This window comes from Heliangelus exortis, chromosome 9 (genome assembly GCF_036169615.1).
Source record: "Heliangelus exortis chromosome 9, bHelExo1.hap1, whole genome shotgun sequence".
NCBI classification, from domain to species: Eukaryota; Metazoa; Chordata; class Aves; order Apodiformes; family Trochilidae; genus Heliangelus; species Heliangelus exortis.
In genome coordinates, this window is record NC_092430.1 from 16,363,395 (window position 1) to 16,381,362 (window position 17,968).

The following is a 17,968-nucleotide window of genomic DNA, read 5'->3' on the forward strand; positions in this document are numbered from 1 at the left end:
TGCTGGCATTCTGAGAGTGAGCTCTGCATGCCAGGGAGCTCCCACTGTGGCATGGGGTCTATCTGCCCACCCCAGAGAGAGAGCTGGGGTGAGGGGTGATCCTGTGGTGTCACCAAATAGATGCTTTCTCCTGCACAGCCGGGGTGGCCACTGAAACTGTCTGTTTCACAAGCTGCCTGTGGTTTGACAAGGGCTGTCTGTGCTTCTTATGCTTTTGCACAGCTGGCATTGCCTCTCGTGAAGTCATGCTGTGCTTCTCCTTGTGCAAATAAGGTATCAACCTCAGGCAGCAGGACTTGAAGGAAAGGAGTGAAGGAAAGGGAGTGGAGCATCTCCCTTGTGAGGAAAAGGCTGAGGCAGCTGTGTCTCTTTAGCTTGGAGAAGACTGAGGGGCCACCTCACTGATGTCTACAAATAGGTAAAGGTAAAGTGTCAGGAGGATGGAGCCAGGCTCTTCTCAGTGATGACCAGTGATAGGACAGGGGTAGTGGATGTAAGTTGGAGCACAGGAGGTTTTGTGTAAATGTAAGAAAAAGCTTTCTCACTGTGAGGGTGACAGAACACTGGAACAGGCTGTCCAGCGAGGGTTGTGGAGTCTCCTTCTCTGAAGACGTTCAAAACCCACTGGACATGTTCCTGTGTGACCTACACAAGTTGGTCCTGCTCAGGCAGGAGGGTTGGGCTCATGGATCTCTCGACATCCTTTCCAACCCCTAACATTCTCTGATACCTGTGAAAGGCACCCAGATCTAAAAAGGCAGTCCTGAGCATGCATGACTCGCTGGGACCTGAAGACACTGAATGCCTCCCTGTGCCTGGCCTGCACCACCCAGGGAGGAAAATATTTATCCTGCCATCTTCCCTCAAAACGCTGAGAGGGTGGGAATGATAACTCTGTGGCCTGAGCCTTCTTTTGGCCGCAGCACACTGCGGTAACAGCATACCTGTACCGGGAGGTGTTAAACCCTCCTCTCTACCTAACAGGAGGCCGCCCGCTGCCAGCCCTTCCCCAGGGAAAAGCATCCACCAAGCCCAACACATGCTGCTCGGCAAGCGGCTCCTCCGCCGTCCCCAGGGCACACGAAAGCAACTTAAAACCAACGCGTCTCCCTTAAATCCCTTCCCCGCGGGGCAGCAGCAACCGGTCCAGACGCCCAGCCGGCGGGAGGAGGTTCCCCTCCACCGCTGCGGCAACCTAAGGGCGCCAAGGCCACCCCCAATCCTTAGGCAGAGCCCACCATGACACCCCAAGGCAGGGCACCCCAAGGCAGTGCCCACCACCGCACCCCCATTCCCGCACCCCGATTCTCGCTCCCCCATTCCCGCACCCCGAGTCCCACAGCTCGGACGCGCTGGCGCGGCTGAGTAGGACGTGAGCGCAGGCTCGTGCCCAGGCTGGGCGCGCTGATTGGCTGGTGGCGGGATCTGGGTCGCCGATTGGCTGATAGCGGCCGGGGCGGGGCGCAGGCAGCGGAGGGAGTCGTGGCTGCGGAGGCAGCTGCAGCATTTGGGACCTGGTGCGGCGAAGAGTCGGGGGCTGCGGGTGAGCGACGGGGTGAGTGCGAGTGCGAGTACGAGTCTGTTGTGTGGGTGTGTAGGAAGGGGCGGCTGCCTCTCTGAGGTGAGGCACAGGGGAGCGGTCGGGGTTTCGCCGGCCGCGCTTGCAGCCCCGGCCGCGTTTGGCGGGTGGGCGGGCGAGAACGCACGTGGCCTATGGCCGCCTGACCTTGAAGGGGAGTAGGGCTGCAGGGCTCCGTCGGGGGAGCGGCTCTGCTGACCGGGCCGGGATGCGGCTGCAGCCCCGGCCAGAGAGGGGAGAAACACGTATCATTCGACCTTCTTATCTGGCAGCCCGCAGCCGGGCCCTGCCCGCGATACCGGGGCCGCCCAGCTCCTCGCGGGAGGCTGCTCCTGTGCTGTTCCCCACCCACCCCCTTCCCATTTACCTTGTTCTGGAGGCAGTTGGAGTTGTTGGTCGCCTTCTCGGCTGCTTGGCGGGAGGAGGGAAGGTCGCTTCCTTCTAAGGTGACCGGAACGCGGACTCTCACCCCCGGGCTGGCAGTGGGGGTTCGGGCCGTGAGGGGTAATGGGCTCGGGGAGGATCTGAGCTCCTGGGAGCATCCTGGGAGTATCCCTGCCAGGTGCTGTGTCCTCGGGCCCTTTGCGTTTTCCTGACTTAGCCTGGGATAGCTGGCCCTTAGGCCCTCTGTATGCACACCCTGTGGTGTCCTCCCTGCCTGCCAGGTGGAAGCCTGGGCTTCGGGTGGTTGCTTGGGAAAGGCTTCTCAAAGCTGCTTGCGATTTATCTCCATGTATTCTTGCCCTAAACAAAAGCTGGAACCGAGCAGATGGCCACCTTTGATCTCCAGATAAAACCTGCTTATATTGCAGAGCTCCCAGGTGTAAAGCATGCACCTGAAGACCAGTTCAAAGCCATTCCCAAGCAGCAGTGCTGGAGAGCATACTCAAGTTGCATGCTCTCAGCCTAAGCACCTGTCCCAACCAAAGCCGTTTAGTCACTAACTTAAAAAGCTTTTTCAATAATTTCAGGAAAAAATACTGAAGTAAATCTGTTGCTATTTTCATCTCAGTTTGCTGCCTAGAGAAATTCAAACTATAGAAGTGTTTCTGGAGAGTTGGTCTTGGCTATTATGCAAGACTGTTCAAAACTGAATATAAAAAGGGAAAGAATATAGCTACCTAGAAGGGTGTTTGCAATTGGAAGTATTTTGGCAGGGTCGGAGCTTGTCCTGCTTTGCATTATGGCATTGTGCTGCTTCTGGCTACCAGTTAGACTCTTGTCTCCATCCTGTCATCAAGACAAAACACAGGAGCCTTAGATATGCAGTGTCTGTTGTCAACTGCCTCTTGCCAGTGCTGAGTGGAAGGGGACCTTCCATTAATAAGACTTTAGCTGAAATTAGCTGTTTGAGAGTCTATGACACACCCCTTCTGCCCTGTCCTTCCTTGGAACTCAATAGAAAGAGTCACTTTCAGTGGCTCAGAATTTATATTTGCAGCGTGAATATGTGAGCTTCTGGGATAGCATTCAAGATTCACAAACATTTTGGCTTGCATAGAAGTAGACACCTGAAATCGATGGGCCAGCATTGCACAAGTGGCAGTGACTGACCTCGGATGTCTTATGTAGTGGCAGAGGAACAGCCTAACTTGACTTTTTGTGTTCTGAACTTGTAGGGCTGTGGTTAAGTTGGTGAGCACTCCTCCAGAAGGCAATGGACCATGCCAGAGCGGTGATCTCTACTTTGGTAAGACACAGCTTCCTTGTGCTGCTTGTCTCTTGGTGGGCTGGTGAAACTGCAGAGGAAAGGTCGAACAACGTCCCTGTTGGTATCAGAGAACATGACGACTCCAAAGCAGTGTGAGATGCTGTGGTGTGGGCTGTGAGCCAAGTGTCACTGGAGCAAGCTGGCCATGATAAGGAGGGAACTTCAGCGGTACAGTGCTGGTGGGGTTATCGTTAACTGCTATGATGTCTTAGGCCTCTCAGGAAGGTGATAAGAGGGGGGTGGGGAGGGTGGGTGAGTCTTTAACAATGTTCCAGAAGGAAGTGCTGCGGAGGAAGCCGATTAAACGCCTATCAGGAAAATCAACATGTATTTTATTATGTGACTTTGGGGGTGGGAATTCAACCACAAGTCAGGCCTTTGAATATGACCTGTGCTTTGAAACAAATCTGCAGGAGGGGGTAGCTTAGAGCTTGCTCGGCCAAGCCTGACAGTTCTAAAGAGTTTGGCCTGTGAAATGACCCAGGGCTTGGACTGCAAATGTGATGGTTTGGTCTCTGAAGTAGAGGCATGTCCCCTGCAAAGTGTGAAGGAAGCCAAGCTATGAAGCTGCTGAGCAGGGAGACCGCTAGGATAGACTCTGGGGTTGCCCTTTCTGAAGTGAGAGCAGCCAGCCTCTTCACTGTGGGTGCTGTGGGCCTGAATGGAACTGCAGATCTGAAATGACATTGGCTTAGTTTTGACCAGCCAAACTGATGTCTGGTTTCTTCACTTCTGCCACTGACCACGTAGCTTGACAGTGAGCTGAGAAATGTCGATGAGGTACTGAGATTGTCACAGGGCTTGGGTGTTTGCTACCATCTGCTTCTGCAGTACAGTAGAGAGGGACTGCAGGACTGTTGCTCCCAAAGCTGCTCCTCTGGCTTCTTAGTGATGTCTCCTGCCTGTCCCCAGCACAACTGTGGCTGCAGACAAGTTCAGCAGCTCTAATGGAAGCTGAGTGGTTCTGGCTACATTGGAAATTGAGTTTAAGTGTCTGCTAATGTGAGCGGCTGGCTTGCACACAAGCTCCTGTTCTGTGAGCAGCTGGGCTGTGCGTGGCAGTAGTTTATAAAAGTGGGCTCCAGGGTGGAAGCTGCTCTGCTTGGGCACTGATAGACAAATGGTTACAGTTGCCAGTGGATGAAGGAGGTCCATCCTCAGCTTTCATGTTAGCTGAGGCAGTGGGGTTCCCCATAGGTCACCTCTTTTCAGCCTAGCTGCTTTATGATATTCATCAACAGTGTAATTTAAGTGTAGCCTGGGGCAGTTCAATATGAGATTATCTAGATACTGGCTGAGAGTATTTATATCAAAGTGGATGTGGCTCAAAGGCACAACCATGGAGGACTTGCCTTCCCTTTCCTCTGTCCTGATCAAAGTTCCTTCTGTGTGAGTTGCACGTATTCAGGTCAGATTAGTGCACTCCTGATTAAAACCAGGAGTTTCTGCTTCAATCAGCCTTTCCTGTGGCATCACTTTGGAAATGCAGCTGCCATTGGCTTTGTCATATCTATAAAAGACTGTAAGCTAGACTCTGACCAATGTGGCTCTAAACCTGTGCAGGGCAAACAGAAGCTAGATAGACCCTGGAGACCCTGAGTGGGTCTGAGTCTGTTCAAAGCAGCTGGGTTGGCTTACTGACAGCCACAGGCTCAGGCGGTGCTGGAGTGGTTTCAGATGAACAAGTTGTGTTTGGTTTGGAACACAGATGCATCTGGTTGCATGGACTGCAGGCTGGTGTAACAAACTCTTCCATCATATGACTGTCTTTCAACACAGTGTGGTGGAGAGCCCCTGTCATACACACGCTTCAGCGTTGCCCGGCAAACAGATGGAGACAACAGCCACGTGGAGATGAATCTGTCTGCTGATGATGAGGAAGGAAGGGAAAGACCAGACCACCTACATGCCAGCATGCCTCCTCCACGGAGGAGGGGCAGGAACATCTGCTTCCCAATCATCGCAGCTGTCCTTCTCCTTTTGATTGGTAAGGAAAGATGGGAAGCAGCTGCATGGCTCTGGTATTGAGCGTATCTGAGGGTGTTAATATTTTAATCTGCGTTGTTTCAGGAGACAATTAAAGAGCCTGGATCCAGGCTGCAGCCTCTTGCCACTGTCTAACTCAGACATATGGTGCTGAATTGGCACAAAGAAGTGTGAAGTTTGACAGTGGAACTGCGACTCAGCTAGAGGGCAAACTGGTCCATGTGCAAGTGTACTGGTTTTCCCACAATTAACTCGTAACACTTCTCTGGAGATGTGGGTCAACATATCTGGTGCTTGTCTCTTGAGGCTTTTAACACTGCTACTGACCTAAAGCAAGCATTCTTCTTCCCAAATGGTGCTGGAGTAACTCTGCCAAGGTCAAGATTGAATTTACAGTCGCATACCTTAAAACATGCCAGCTCGGGCAAAATGTCAGGCTGCATATTCTTGTCTGTCCTTAGGTATGCCAGCTTGTCAGAAATGGTGAGAGAGCAGAGATGAGTCTTAACCCTGAAGCTGCTTTGAATGCACTTGTATGGCATGGGGCTGGTTTAGTCATCTTTCTGCAGCACAAAGAAATGTGTGTTCTGTCTGTAGGGTTTCTGATTGGCTACTTGAGTTACCGTGGACGAATGCAGAAGGCTGGCAGGTGTCTGGATGGAAGTGGCAAGTGTGAGATGACTACTACTGAATCATACTTAGCTGCTCTTGATGATGAAGATGAAGCTGAGGCAGAAATGATTCTTGGACCACCTGTCCTCTACTGGCCAAAGCTCAAATCCCTGTTGGCAGATAAGCTGTCAGCCAGACGTCTTGGGGACAGCTTGAGGTAACAGTTCTAGAAGCCTACCTACAGCTATGAGAGGGGCACAGCCTGTGAGCAGAACTAAAACTCGTTTGGAGAACAAGGACCTTAAAGACATTGTGGGGTGGGATGTGATTAAACATGGGCTTAAGTGGCCCATCCAGCTTGGGTTTGCAGGCTGGAGCACTGCAGCACAACCTGGTCCTGTAGCCTAACCTATACATCTCTTACCTACAGAAAAAGAGCAAATCAGGACTCTTTTGAAGCTGGCCAGAGTGAAGATGAGAACACTGCCAGCTACATTCATGACCAGTTCAGCAGCTTTGACTTGGGTGAAGTGTGGAATGATGAGCACTACGTTCGGCTGCAGGTCAAAGGCAGGTATGTTAATGGAGAGATGCAGATCTCTGTTTAGGTTAGATATTAGGAAAAAATTCTTTACAGAGAGGGTGATCAGTCATTGGAATGGGCTGCCCAGGGAGGTGGTGGATTCCTGGAGGTTTTTATAAAGAGACTGGATATTGCACTCAGTGCCACGATCTAGTAACCACAGTGGTAATGGACTGTGGGTTGGACTTGATGATCCCAGAGCTCCTTTCCAACCTGGATGATTCTGTGATTATTTCCTTACAGCATGGTTACCTGTAGTCTTGAGCAAACACACAATTTCTGCTGGAAGCAGTGCTAAAATTGTGAGTCAGTTACCTCTCTCCAAAGGCGGCCTTAATATAGCCAAGCAGTAGCTGCTCCTGTCTCTTCTCAGGCTTTCTGGGACAATGGTTTCCTCAAACCATGCTTAAGAAGCAGAAACAAAACAAACCTGAGTAACACTGCAGCAGAGGGACAGATTCTCTGTGTCTAAAACTATGAGCATGGGTGACTGTCTTGTCACCCAGACAGGTGTTTCAGACTTGGCAGTGGTCCCTGTAGTATCAGGGGGGTATCAACAGGCATTGATTGTGTTGACTTGCAGCTCTTAAAATGTTTTACTTGACCCTTCAGGTGAGAAATGAATTTGCTTAGCTTCTCTTAGGGAGGGGACTAAGTCATAGAAGCACAGATTCTTTCTGCTACTTGCCTTCGAAATTAGCCTTCGTTACTATCTCTTAACAACCCAAGATCCTTGTATGAGACTGCCAGTTTTAGCCTCTACATTATTTGGTCAGAGTTGCTAGGGTGCAGACTGATACAAGGGAGCTAATTAAATATGGAGTTTATGTGAAAGAACACAACACTATCTCTTTACATTTAACAGCAGTGACAACTATGTGTCTGTTCTGGAAAATGATAAAGAAGACACTTTGGAGACTCCCAGTGCATATGTGGCATACAGCAAGAGTGGCTCAGTTGTTGTAAGTGACTCCAAGAAGATTCTGGAAATGTGCTTGCTTAACAGCTGACAATGTCCAAAATATATCCCTTCAAGATACACTCTGTATTAAGTCCTCCGTGGTTAGAGAACTGGAGGTGGTGGTGAGGAAAGGAGTGGGCCCACATAATTTTGTTACTTCAGCAAAATGCAGAAGTAACTGTTTATAAACTTCTCTGCTGGGATCTAGATAGGAACCTTGACAGAAGTGCTGCCCCAACAGGCATGGCACATGTGACTAGAGTTTACATTGCTGAGCCTGAACTCCCAGCTGTCAGTGGGAGTCACTGTTACAGTAACTCTGAAGGCTGTTTCAGGTATCTTTCTGACATCAGACTGCTGCATTTATAACCAGTGTTTCTTTTCTAGGGCAAACCAGTTTATGTGAACTATGGACTGAAAGCTGATTTTCAGAAGCTACAGAAGGAGGGTGTTTCACTGAATGACACTATAACCATCTTCAGAGCTGGAAAAATAACTCTTGCTGAGAAAGTAAGCAGCCTGTGCCCCAAAGCTTGGCCAAACTTGGCAGCTGGAAGCTATGCTTCCTTCTTTTGAAGACACACCTTTGTGCCTCAGTGAACTGATTCTTTAGAATTTGTGTACGTAGACCTGGCCCTGCAGGTCTGGTCTTGCTTGTTTGTTCATAAAGCTCTGTGTGCAAGTCTGAACACCAAGACTGAGCAGAGCTGGTAACCATTGATCATGACATTCTTGGCCTCTGGCAGTCTTGCTAGGACAGCCAGGCATCTGGAGTGATGAAGCTGGGAGGCAGCCTGAGGGCCACAGGGTGCAGAGCTGGCTGGTATTGCAAAATGCAGCAGTAGGGCTGATAGAAGCTTTGCCTCCAGAGCATCTCTTGCTGCTGCAGCCATATACCTTCAAAGGTTGGCTGTGGTGTCTACTTAGGCCCTTGCTGGCTGGTCAGTTGGACCATGTTGAAGGTGCTGGCACTGCATGCCCAGGCAGCTCCTGGCCTGTTGCTGCAGTATTCCCTCTGTAGCAAGCAGAACCAAATAGCTGGGAAGCCTGAAGGACCCAAGTCCTGCACACAAGCCCGTTCTAGAGCAGAGCCAGAGCTGCCCTTCAGGTAGTCCAGGGCTCCATCAGACTTTTCAGTCAGACGTGGTGTGTATCACACATGGGCAGAGCTGAAAAGTGATTCCCCAGGGGGTGCTCACTGATTCTCCATTTCCCTTCCCATTTTTGAAACTGGTGTCCAGCCTTGTGAGAGTGTTTGTACCAATGGCACATCAGAGGCAACCGGGTTGCAGGTATATGAAGTGGGTACCTGACTAGACTTCTTTGCCTCCATTTTCCACATGAAGGTGAGCCTCCAGTGGCTGCTTATCTTGTCTTGAGACTGACCTAATCTTGGGAAAACCGATGGAACATAATCAAAATTAAATAACATTTTTAAAATAAAGCTGCTCTGAGGAGCAAGTCTGAGCTGAAAGAATTTCAGGGTGAGACACTGTGAAGTGTTCTAACTGTTTAAAAGGGTATTAGAAACACTCTGCCCAGAGCAGGACTGAGCTGTTAGTATTGGGCTTCCTTATGTGTCTGCTGTCTGGTAGTTGTTAACATCTGTTGTGGAGTTGGGCACTGAGGACCATAAGGCTTCGTACCAGTGCTCCATATACTTGGCTTAACTCCTCTTGCGTGCAGTGCAGTCTTCACTTGGTGTTACTCTTTTTTCTTCAGGTTGCAAATGCCAAAGAGGCAGGAGCAGTGGGTGCCCTCATGTACCTGGATCCTGATGATTACAAGAACACAGATACTCTTGTCCCCTTTGGACATGTAAGTATGCAAGTGTCTCCCCCTATGGCTGTGCAATGCTTCATGCTCTTGGGCTGGGCTCCTCTGAGACTCGAGACTCTTGCTTTTCACAGGCCCACCTTGGAACTGGAGATCCTTTCACCCCAGGATTCCCTTCTTTCAACCACACCCAGTTCCCACCAGTGGAGTCTTCTGGACTGCCTCACATTGTTGTTCAGACCATCTCTAGCCAAGCAGCAAGAAAGCTGTTCAGGTAACTCTTTCTCCTGTCTTGCAGGCTAGGCTGCTGTGGCTTTCCTGCAGGGGTGAGGATGCTGTTGAGATGCTGTGAGCCCAAGGAGCTCTCTCTGCTGGTCTCTCCTGTGTATGACAGGAAGCACATGCTGGAACTGGCTGGAGAAACATTGCTTGTGTCCGTGTCTTGTGACTTAAGGACTGATCTTAACCTAGTACTGGATTTCTCTTGGCCTCTGCATCCTACCTCTCCCTGCATAATTTGTGGGGCAGGACTGCAAGCTGTTTCCTGAGCAGGCCCTGAAGCCCCACGTGTAATTGCAAGCTTGCTTCTTTTCACATGATAGCTAAATTAGGTCAGAATGTGATAATTCAAAGGATCTCTCTTTTTCCTCAGCAAAATGGATGGTGGAAAGGACTGCTTTCGAGAGTGGAAAGGAGGGCTCATGGGATGTAAGGTGATGCTGAGCAGCACAAGCAAGATGACAGTGAAACTGAATGTGAGCAATGTTATGGTGGACAGGAAGATTCTGAACATCTTTGGTGCTATCAAAGGATTTGAAGAACCAGGTAACAGCAGCTGCCTTGTGGCTCAGTCTTGAGGGGGAACTCTTCCCCTTCTGTGATCATCAGAACAGCTGCTCACAGACAGACACAATCACTTCCTCAGCAGAACCCAGACCCTAAGTGTCAGAGAAGAAGCTGAACTGGGCTTCCAGGGAAGGGCTAAATAAAAGCAAGTGGTGTGCTGTGTTCAGGGGTCAGACTTAGACATTCTGTACTAGGAACACAGTTTTAAGCTGTGTTTCTCATAAATGGTGTTTGCAACCTGAAGCCCTTAGCTCAGATCTTGATATCTTCTTTTATAGATCGCTATGTTGTGATTGGAGCCCAGAGAGACTCCTGGGGCCCAGGAGCAGCCAAGGCTGGTGTTGGAACTGCCATATTGTTGGAACTTGCCCGTGTGATTTCAGACATGGTGAAAAATGGTAAATACTTTTGTACAAAAGCATGAGGATGGAAAGTGATGCAGGTTTTGCTCTGTGTGTTAAAATTTGAGAGCCTGTTTGCAAAGCAGTCCTCTGGGGAGGTGTAGGGAATCTGACAAATCTGCCTGATAGACAATTTGTCTGCAGCGAGCACTCAATTCCAAGGGATGGTCTGCTTTGTATCTGGTGTGGCTTGAATGCAAGAATGTCCTAGGCTGACATGTGATGCAAACCTCAAACTTGAGCTGTCCGCTGGACAGCCAGGCTTGAAGGTGGGTAATACTGAAGTAGCTGATCAGCTGGAATGGTGACATCTTTGTGGTGACACTCTGTGAGTGCTCTTGTCCGCAGGGTTAATTTTGGGCTCAGGCAGCTAAACCAAAGAGGGGGGAAATGCAGACAGCATGGTTTTCCTACACAACTCTGCTGCATGTCAGGGCAGAGTACAGCATCTGCAGCTACTACTGCACACGTTGGTCTGCAGCAGCCCCGGTGCTTCAGCTCTGAGGAGCAGCCAATTAGTCAACCCAGGCCTTCAGTGCTAATCTGCATCTCCACAGGGAAAGGGCAGACATCTCTGTCTCTCTTTGCAGATGGCTACAAACCGAGGCGCAGCATCATCTTTGCAAGCTGGAGTGCAGGAGAGTATGGAGCTGTGGGTGCTACTGAATGGCTGGAGGTAGGGTGTCTTTGATAGACTTCTGTGTGATGGCAACACAGTTGTGATTTCCTGTTCCTATGGATTAAATAATGTTGGTGTTGTACTTCTACAGCTTATCTTAAAATACTTGTTTTGTTCTAGGGATACACTGCCACACTGCATGCCAAAGCCTTCACTTACATTAACTTGGATGCTGCAGTCCTAGGTAACCTGCTACTCTTTAGTTTCTTGAAACTGAGTGGGACCAGAATAGCTTGACAGACATCCCTTAACCTCCAGGAACTGGGGGCTGTGCCCAAGGTTGATGCTGGGTATTTGGGGGAAGACTAGCATGATTACATTTGTTCTCCTGTTACCATTGAAGCTGGGAGGCTGCTGCAGCCTCAGCCAGAAGGAGGCAGTTCTGCTAGGTCCCAGTACACTGTCCTGTTTTGGCAGCTGTAGATCAATTGCTCAGTCATGGGGCTGAGCAGCTCTAGCAGTAGAAGTTAATTGTGCCAGAATGTCAAACACCCTTTCTTTTCTGCAGGCTCCAAACATGTGAAGATTTCTGCAAGCCCCTTGCTGTACACCTTGCTGGAGAGAACTATGAAGGGGGTGAGTTGAAGGGTCTTGGGCTTATCAAGGTGACTGGGTTTTCAGGAAGAACTGAAAGCAGACAGAGCTGTACTGTGTCACTTTTCCCATCTGACACCTTCTGAGGAGTAAGCCCCATATAGCAGAAAGGGCTGAAATACTCTGCAGGGCCCTGTCTGAAGTCAGCTGGGCTCTGGGAATTTGCATTCCACATATGCAGAATCTAAATCACCAAATGCCAGTTTGTTGGGAGGTGAAGGCCTGTCTGTCCTGTCTCCAGTGTGGAGAAAGGTCAGGGGAGCACACTTGACTCTGGCATTGCACATCACTGCAAGCTCCAGGATGGGCCTGGGAGCCCAAGCAGAGGTCAGAACAAGTGCACTGACTGTCATCTTTGTGCAGGTGAAGGACCCAGTGAAGAATTCTGGAAGCCTGTATGACAGAGTTGGCTCTAACTGGGTAAAAACAGTGTAAGTATTGTCCTTCTGCTCTTTAGGAAGGCAAATCTCCATAAAGAAACAAACCAAATGACTTCTGCTCTTTGTGCTGGAGTGCTGTATTGCTGTCTGGTGTGGGCTTTACCTGCTGCAATGGTATCAAGCAAGTGTGAGCAGTCCAACACTAGCTGTACTTTGCACTGCCTTGAGTTGCCTGGGGGGCAGCCCCCCAACACCTTGTAAGGCAAGAACAACCTTATGCAGCTGGAAATGGACTAGCAGCCCTTGGCACTTGACTGGGACTCCTGGCCAAAAATAGTCTTGTCTTGACTGGATTGTCCAGTTGGCTCAAGTTTTCAATTCTAGGGCTTGTAGGTTTTCTCCTGAGATGTCCAAACCAGTTGGTAACTACTCAATGCTTATTTTCTGCAGTGTTCCTCTTGGCCTGGAAAATGCAGCGTTCCCTTTCCTGGCCTATTCAGGAATCCCAGTGGTTTCCTTTGGTTTCTGCAATGTAAGTATTGTCTGCCTGCCTGGTGTACTCATTCTGTGGAAAGTCTTGTAACTCTCCAGGGTGGCAGAGTAGAAGTTGCTGTCCCAAACTCTGTGAAGCAGCCTCTCTGGGGGAGGAGCAAAAATGGCATCTGCCGAGCAGTCTGCTTTGTTACTGCAGGCATTCAGTTATGGGAGCCTTTCTGGTAACAGCTTCCTCTGTTTATGAGTGCTTGGGTTTTGTTAGTGTCAAACTTACTCCACAAAAAAACTGGAGTTGTCCCTCCAAGCAAGGCTGGAGGGTGCTGCCAGCACATACCAAACTGGGTGCTGGGGTTGCCTGCCTGCACTTCGCTCTGAGCTTTTAAGTGAAAAATTTCTATGTCTTGGGAGTCTAAAAAATTAGTAGAGCACCCTCTTGATTGCTGGAAAGCAGGGGATGAGATGCAGGAGCTCCATTTCCTTCTCTTGTGCTTTGAAGTTTTGCCACTTGAGCCTCTGTACTCAGTAGCGCAGGTGGAGGGGATGTGGTAGAAATATCAAGAAACCAATAGAGTTGAGAAATCCTACCTGGAAAAGCACTCTTGCCTAACTTCAGTGCCTTCTTTCTTGCAGAAAGATGAAGAATATCCCTTCTTGGACACTACTCAGGACACACTAGGCAACCTGAAGATGATTGACAGGTTGGATGATCTTATGCGTGCTGCTGCAGAAGTTGCTGGACAAATAGCTCTCAGGCTGACCCATGATCATGAGCTCTACCTGGACTTTGAGAGATACAGTGAAGAATTGCTAGCATTCCAGGAGAAGTTTTTGCTCTACGATCGGGACGTGAAGGTAAGAAAGACTCGGGGTGCACTGAATCTCTGTAGACTGTTATGGGCCCTTGTGCTAATAAGGCTCTGCTGCCGTTGGATACAGCAGGGTGGATATCTTCCTCTTTGGCCAGGAGAACGTAGCAAGTGAGGACCTGAGTTGATGTTCTTTATAGAGGAGTACAGGCAGAGTAGCTGTGACAGATGGAGCTAAGCTGTCCGTGGTGAGCTTTTGAGGAAATGGATGTGGATGGTTTCTCTGGTTATCATTCACAGCACAGTGCAGCTTTACATCTCATTTGCACCTCAGCTGAAAGCCTGGGAGAAACTGTGGGTGGGGAGAGACGTCACTGAGCTCAGTGACCTCAGAAGAGCCTGCCAGGAACTTGCTTTGCCACTTGGTTAGACTGGCTAAAAAAAAAAAACCCAATGCTTTCTCCTGGTAAGAACAGCAAAAGAAGAAAAGCAGGTTTGCTAACAGCTCCTCCCTCACAGGCGCTGGGGCTGACCTTGAACTGGCTGTTTTTTGCCCGTGGTGACTTCCAGCGAGCTACAGATGCACTGAGAAAAGACATTGCAAACACTGACAAGGAAAACAGGATTGTCCGCAGAGCCCTGAATGACAGGATCATGAAGGTGGGTATCTGGAACTGGTTTTCCTCTCTTCACAAAGGAAGAGAGTGCTGGCTGGGCTGGGCTTTCTCTGAAGGAGCCTTGGGTGCTGTGCAGAGGGGTGTCTCTTCTGCTTGCTTAGTGTCAAGAAGTGGCTGACTTCTGCACTTACTGTTAGGAGATGGTCTGTCCCTTGCAAAGCTGCTGTGGGAAAGGGCTGGGTGGGGACTGGAGGATGGGAGCTCGTGGTGAGGCTGGAAAGGAAAACTTGGGAGCTGAGAGTCTAACTCTACATTTGGACCTCTACTCTAGGTGGAGTATGACTTCCTCTCCCCATACCTCTCACCAAAAGATGCTCCCTTTCGCCACATCTTCTTCGGCAAAGGCCCCCACACTCTGCAGAGTCTGCTGGACAACCTGCAGCTGCTGAGAACCAACAAGAACAGCGTGAATGTGGACATGCTGAAAGAGCACCTGGCCCTGGCGACCTGGACCATTAAAGGGGCTGCCAATGCTTTAGTGGGTGATATCTGGAATACAGACAACGAATTCTAGACACGGCAAACACCTGGTTAAGGTACAGGTTTAGGGGAACCCACTCCCTAACATGGCATTTTCTTTAGATTTTCTGGCAACAAATCTTTTTTGACCAAAGTTGAGCAAAAAATTTTAATCTCACCTTGACAAATTAACAGGAGGCAGTTTTAAAGCAGGTACTAAGATTACCATGAAATCTCCTCTGACCAGAATACCATCTGACCACATACAGCTCCCAACTGGTCACATACAGCTGCTTGTGGGTCTTGTACTTGAGAACTAACAGCTCAGGTAACTCCTGAACCAGTACCGTGAGTGGGGAGGTACCTCATCTATTTTGGGTTTTAATTGTTGGCCCCCCAAACCAGGTGACAAAATAGGGAATTAATTCCTCTTGATACTTGTAATGAGGATCCCTTCTTTGGCAGGGAACTGCAGACACCAACCTGTAGTTCAAAAATAAAACAGCCCAGTAATAGCCCACAAGTGCTGAATTATCAACAAGCTCTGAAGTGCCCGGCCTGCCTTTACTCAACAGCAGGGTCCCAACGACATCTTGGAGGCTTTCCTCTGCTGAGGCATGTCTCAATACCCAGGGAAAATGACCCAAAGATTATCTAATGCCCCCTTTATATCCTCACCAAGTCCTGCAGCATTGAGAAATGGTCTAGACTGGTACTTCAGACCTTGCTGCTCTGGGGCCTTTTGTGAAATCGAGTCTCTTGCTGGCCAAACCCTGTTTGACTAATGCCATTTTGCAGGACGGCTCTTGTTTGGCACTGAGATATTTATTTGTTTATTTATTTATCAGTGACAGGGTTCACTATAAATGGTGTGGTTTTTTTATAGAAGATAATTATCGGAAGCAGTGCCTTCCATAATTATGACAGTTATACTGTCGTTTTTGAATAAAGCAGCATCTGCTATTACAATCAAACATGATACTGGAACTTTGCATTTAAAATAATCTAAACAATCCCCTCCAAAAAAAAAAATTTTGAAAACTATCAGCTAAGCTTTCTGTGGCAAAAACACCTCTCTGGAAGAAACTTCAGGGTGTAAACCTGGTAGCAAGTCTCCAGGTTGTGTTCCAAAACAATCCTTGAAATGCTGAATACCTGTGTGGAAACTCAAATAGTAGAAATTTGGCTTCCCTGTGGTGTCCATGCCCCTCTGTGGGACTTGGACTGCCTCTTCATCCCCCTTTTTGGGTGCTGTGCTCAAGCATGGGGAGCACAGCTTCCTTCCTGGCCCTGGTGGAGGAGCTTGTGTAGCCCTAGCTCCACCTGCTGTAACACACACAAAGTTGTACCTCAGATTAGGCATTGTTCAAGTTTTCAAATGGCAGCTTCCTGCAAACTTCCAGTACTTTATGTATCATGAAACCTAACTGACATTATCGGAGGCAGTGTCTTCCATAATGTGTAAAGAACCAAGGTAGTTTTTGCCTACCACAGTGTTATATCGGAGGCAGTGACCTCCATATGTTGCACTATGGGTGTACGTAATTATCGGGGACAGTGTTTCCCATAATTGTTCTATGCTTATCATGCAATGTCATCTGCAAAGCTTGATGGTTAGTATCTAACATGAATCAATTTCCTGCAGTCCTATTTTTTCACTCTCCTGTGGTGATGCAAATACAAACTCCCGTCTGTTATGTACTTCCCTAGACTCAACCCTTCTCCCTAGAATGAATTGTTTCAAATAGCTGTGCTGTCTTGAAGTGGCTTCCTGCCTCCAGTCACGGAACTGGTGCTTGAATGTTTAGTGAAAACTATGCTAGTTAGACTGTGTGCTCTGTGACTTAGTGAACTTCCTTCAAATCACTTACAAAAGATTCAAAGAATTAAAGGTGAATGTAAGGCTCGGGGCTGACTGCTGTCTGCAGGGCTCTGGGTGCTACTCTGGATTGGTGTGTGTGCTTGTTAGGAGGCTGGGGTGTTGTTGGGGTCCATGCAGGGGAGCAAACAGCTTCTTCTGGTTTTGCTGGAAACCTCAGGCTTGTCTCTCGGAGGCTTGGGGAAGGAGGTGGGGGTTGGAAATAGGTGGCACCTTTCTCATAGTGCCCCTCAGCTCCGTGACCTGGAGCTGAGCGCAGCGGCCATATGACACATGCTAAGCTGTGCTGTTGCCAGCCCTGTGCTCTGCAGTTTGATCTGATGTTTAAACAAAACCTGAGCAAGCAGTAGTCCTTGAGGGAAAGAGCATTGTCCTGGTGGAGCAGGGGCCTGGGCCTCCACATGAAACTGGCAACGGCAAGCACCAGCCTAGTTAACTGAGCTCAGTGTTCACCAGCTTGGAGTGCTGGTAGGTTTTCTTTCATCTTTCTCATTGCTTTTCCCTAACTGCCCCACTGAGGCACGTGTGCAGCCCTGTGTTACTGTTTCGTAGTGACATTTCTCTGGATGGCATTTATGATCTGCTGTCTGGGAGCCCTCACTGTAGTGTTTGCATGCATCTTGATGTCACTTAATTCATGCGCTTTCTAGCCAGCAGAGAAAGACAAAGCCTGTCTCCTGGCTTAGCAGCACAACTGTGACTACTGGGATGTTGGGATGCCTTCCTCGGTGCTGGCATCTGATGGGTGTGGGGTGCTAAATGCTGTTTTTGGGTTACCTGCTGTCTGCTTTAATAAAGTTTTAAAGCTTGAACACTCTGTTACTCTTGTGGGTGCTTTTGTGCAAAGCCACAATGCTGTTGTGGGTATGGGTGAACTCGAGCAGCAGGAAGGAGTTCCTGCCCCATCAGGGCTGGGGACCTGCAGCTCCACTGCCTCCTGGTTGATGTTCGAGTCCAAACTTCGCTGTGCTGCTCAGCTCTGAGCCCTGCCTCACAGCTGGTGACAGATGAGGACTGTGGCAGTGATGTGGAGGAGCAACCTCCTAGGCCACCCCTCTCCTTTCTTGACAGGGTCCTGCATCACCATATTGACTCTAAAGAGCCTGTGGTGTTGGGGTGGATGTCGAGAAAATTATGAATGTCAGACTTCCCACTGGCTCTGGCTTTACAGGACTGCTGGTGAGAAGGTGGCTCTGTCTGTGCCCCAGGAAGCCACGGATGTCCCCGTCTTGTCACTGCTCTCCCACCACCACCCTGGAGTGCTCCAGGGCCAAGGTGCAGACGATTATTTGGTTACTGCTAAGAGCTCGGGCAGGGAGGGAGCTGCTCCAACCCCAGGGGCCTGCCGGGGTGATACTGCGCCTGTCCGGGTCTTCGCACTTAACCATGTTCATGCTCTACTTCTCCGCGGTCTGCCCTCGTAGCTGTCTCACCTCCTTCTTTATAAACACTATGCCGTGAAGATGCACCGTTCGGGGGTGGAGATAGCTTCTCCTGGAGCCTTTGCGGGCTGTGCTGGTCCCTTCTTCCAGCCAGGATGATTT

The 17,968-nt window shown here is 49.4% G+C and overlaps 1 protein-coding gene across 2 annotated transcripts; it reads left to right on the forward strand.

Annotated features, from left to right (window-relative positions):
* The first annotated feature begins 1,443 nt into the window (after positions 1–1,443).
* Positions 1,444–17,236, forward strand: TFRC (transferrin receptor). 2 transcript variants are annotated; one of them, XM_071752380.1, is made up of 19 exons: positions 1,444–1,621; positions 3,199–3,269; positions 5,070–5,277; positions 5,874–6,105; positions 6,319–6,462; positions 7,337–7,433; positions 7,820–7,942; positions 9,155–9,250; positions 9,343–9,482; positions 9,861–10,033; positions 10,333–10,452; positions 11,046–11,131; positions 11,255–11,318; positions 11,643–11,710; positions 12,092–12,159; positions 12,559–12,640; positions 13,234–13,455; positions 13,929–14,069; positions 14,358–17,236. In XM_071752380.1, the coding sequence occupies exons 2-19, from the start codon at positions 3,237–3,239 to the stop codon at positions 14,598–14,600; spliced, it is 2,340 nt and encodes a 779-aa protein (XP_071608481.1). In that variant the 5' UTR covers positions 1,444–1,621; positions 3,199–3,236; the 3' UTR covers positions 14,601–17,236. The 2 variants fall into 2 exon arrangements, with proteins under 2 accessions (XP_071608481.1, XP_071608482.1); XM_071752381.1 differs by having other exon boundaries at positions 1,481–1,543.
* The last annotated feature ends 732 nt before the right edge of the window (positions 17,237–17,968 follow it).

What these genes read in the sequence shown, in the direction of transcription:
- TFRC (XM_071752380.1), top strand. Translation starts at nt 3,237, where the DNA reads ATGGACCATGCCAGAGCGGTGATCTCTACTTTG. An exon ending in AAATAACTCTTGCTGAGAAA is followed by an intron (nt 7,943 to 9,154) that starts GTAAGCAGCCTG and finishes TTTTTTCTTCAG; the next exon opens with GTTGCAAATGCCAAAGAGGC. An exon ending in TTCAGACATGGTGAAAAATG is followed by an intron (nt 10,453 to 11,045) that starts GTAAATACTTTT and finishes CTCTCTTTGCAG; the next exon opens with ATGGCTACAAACCGAGGCGC.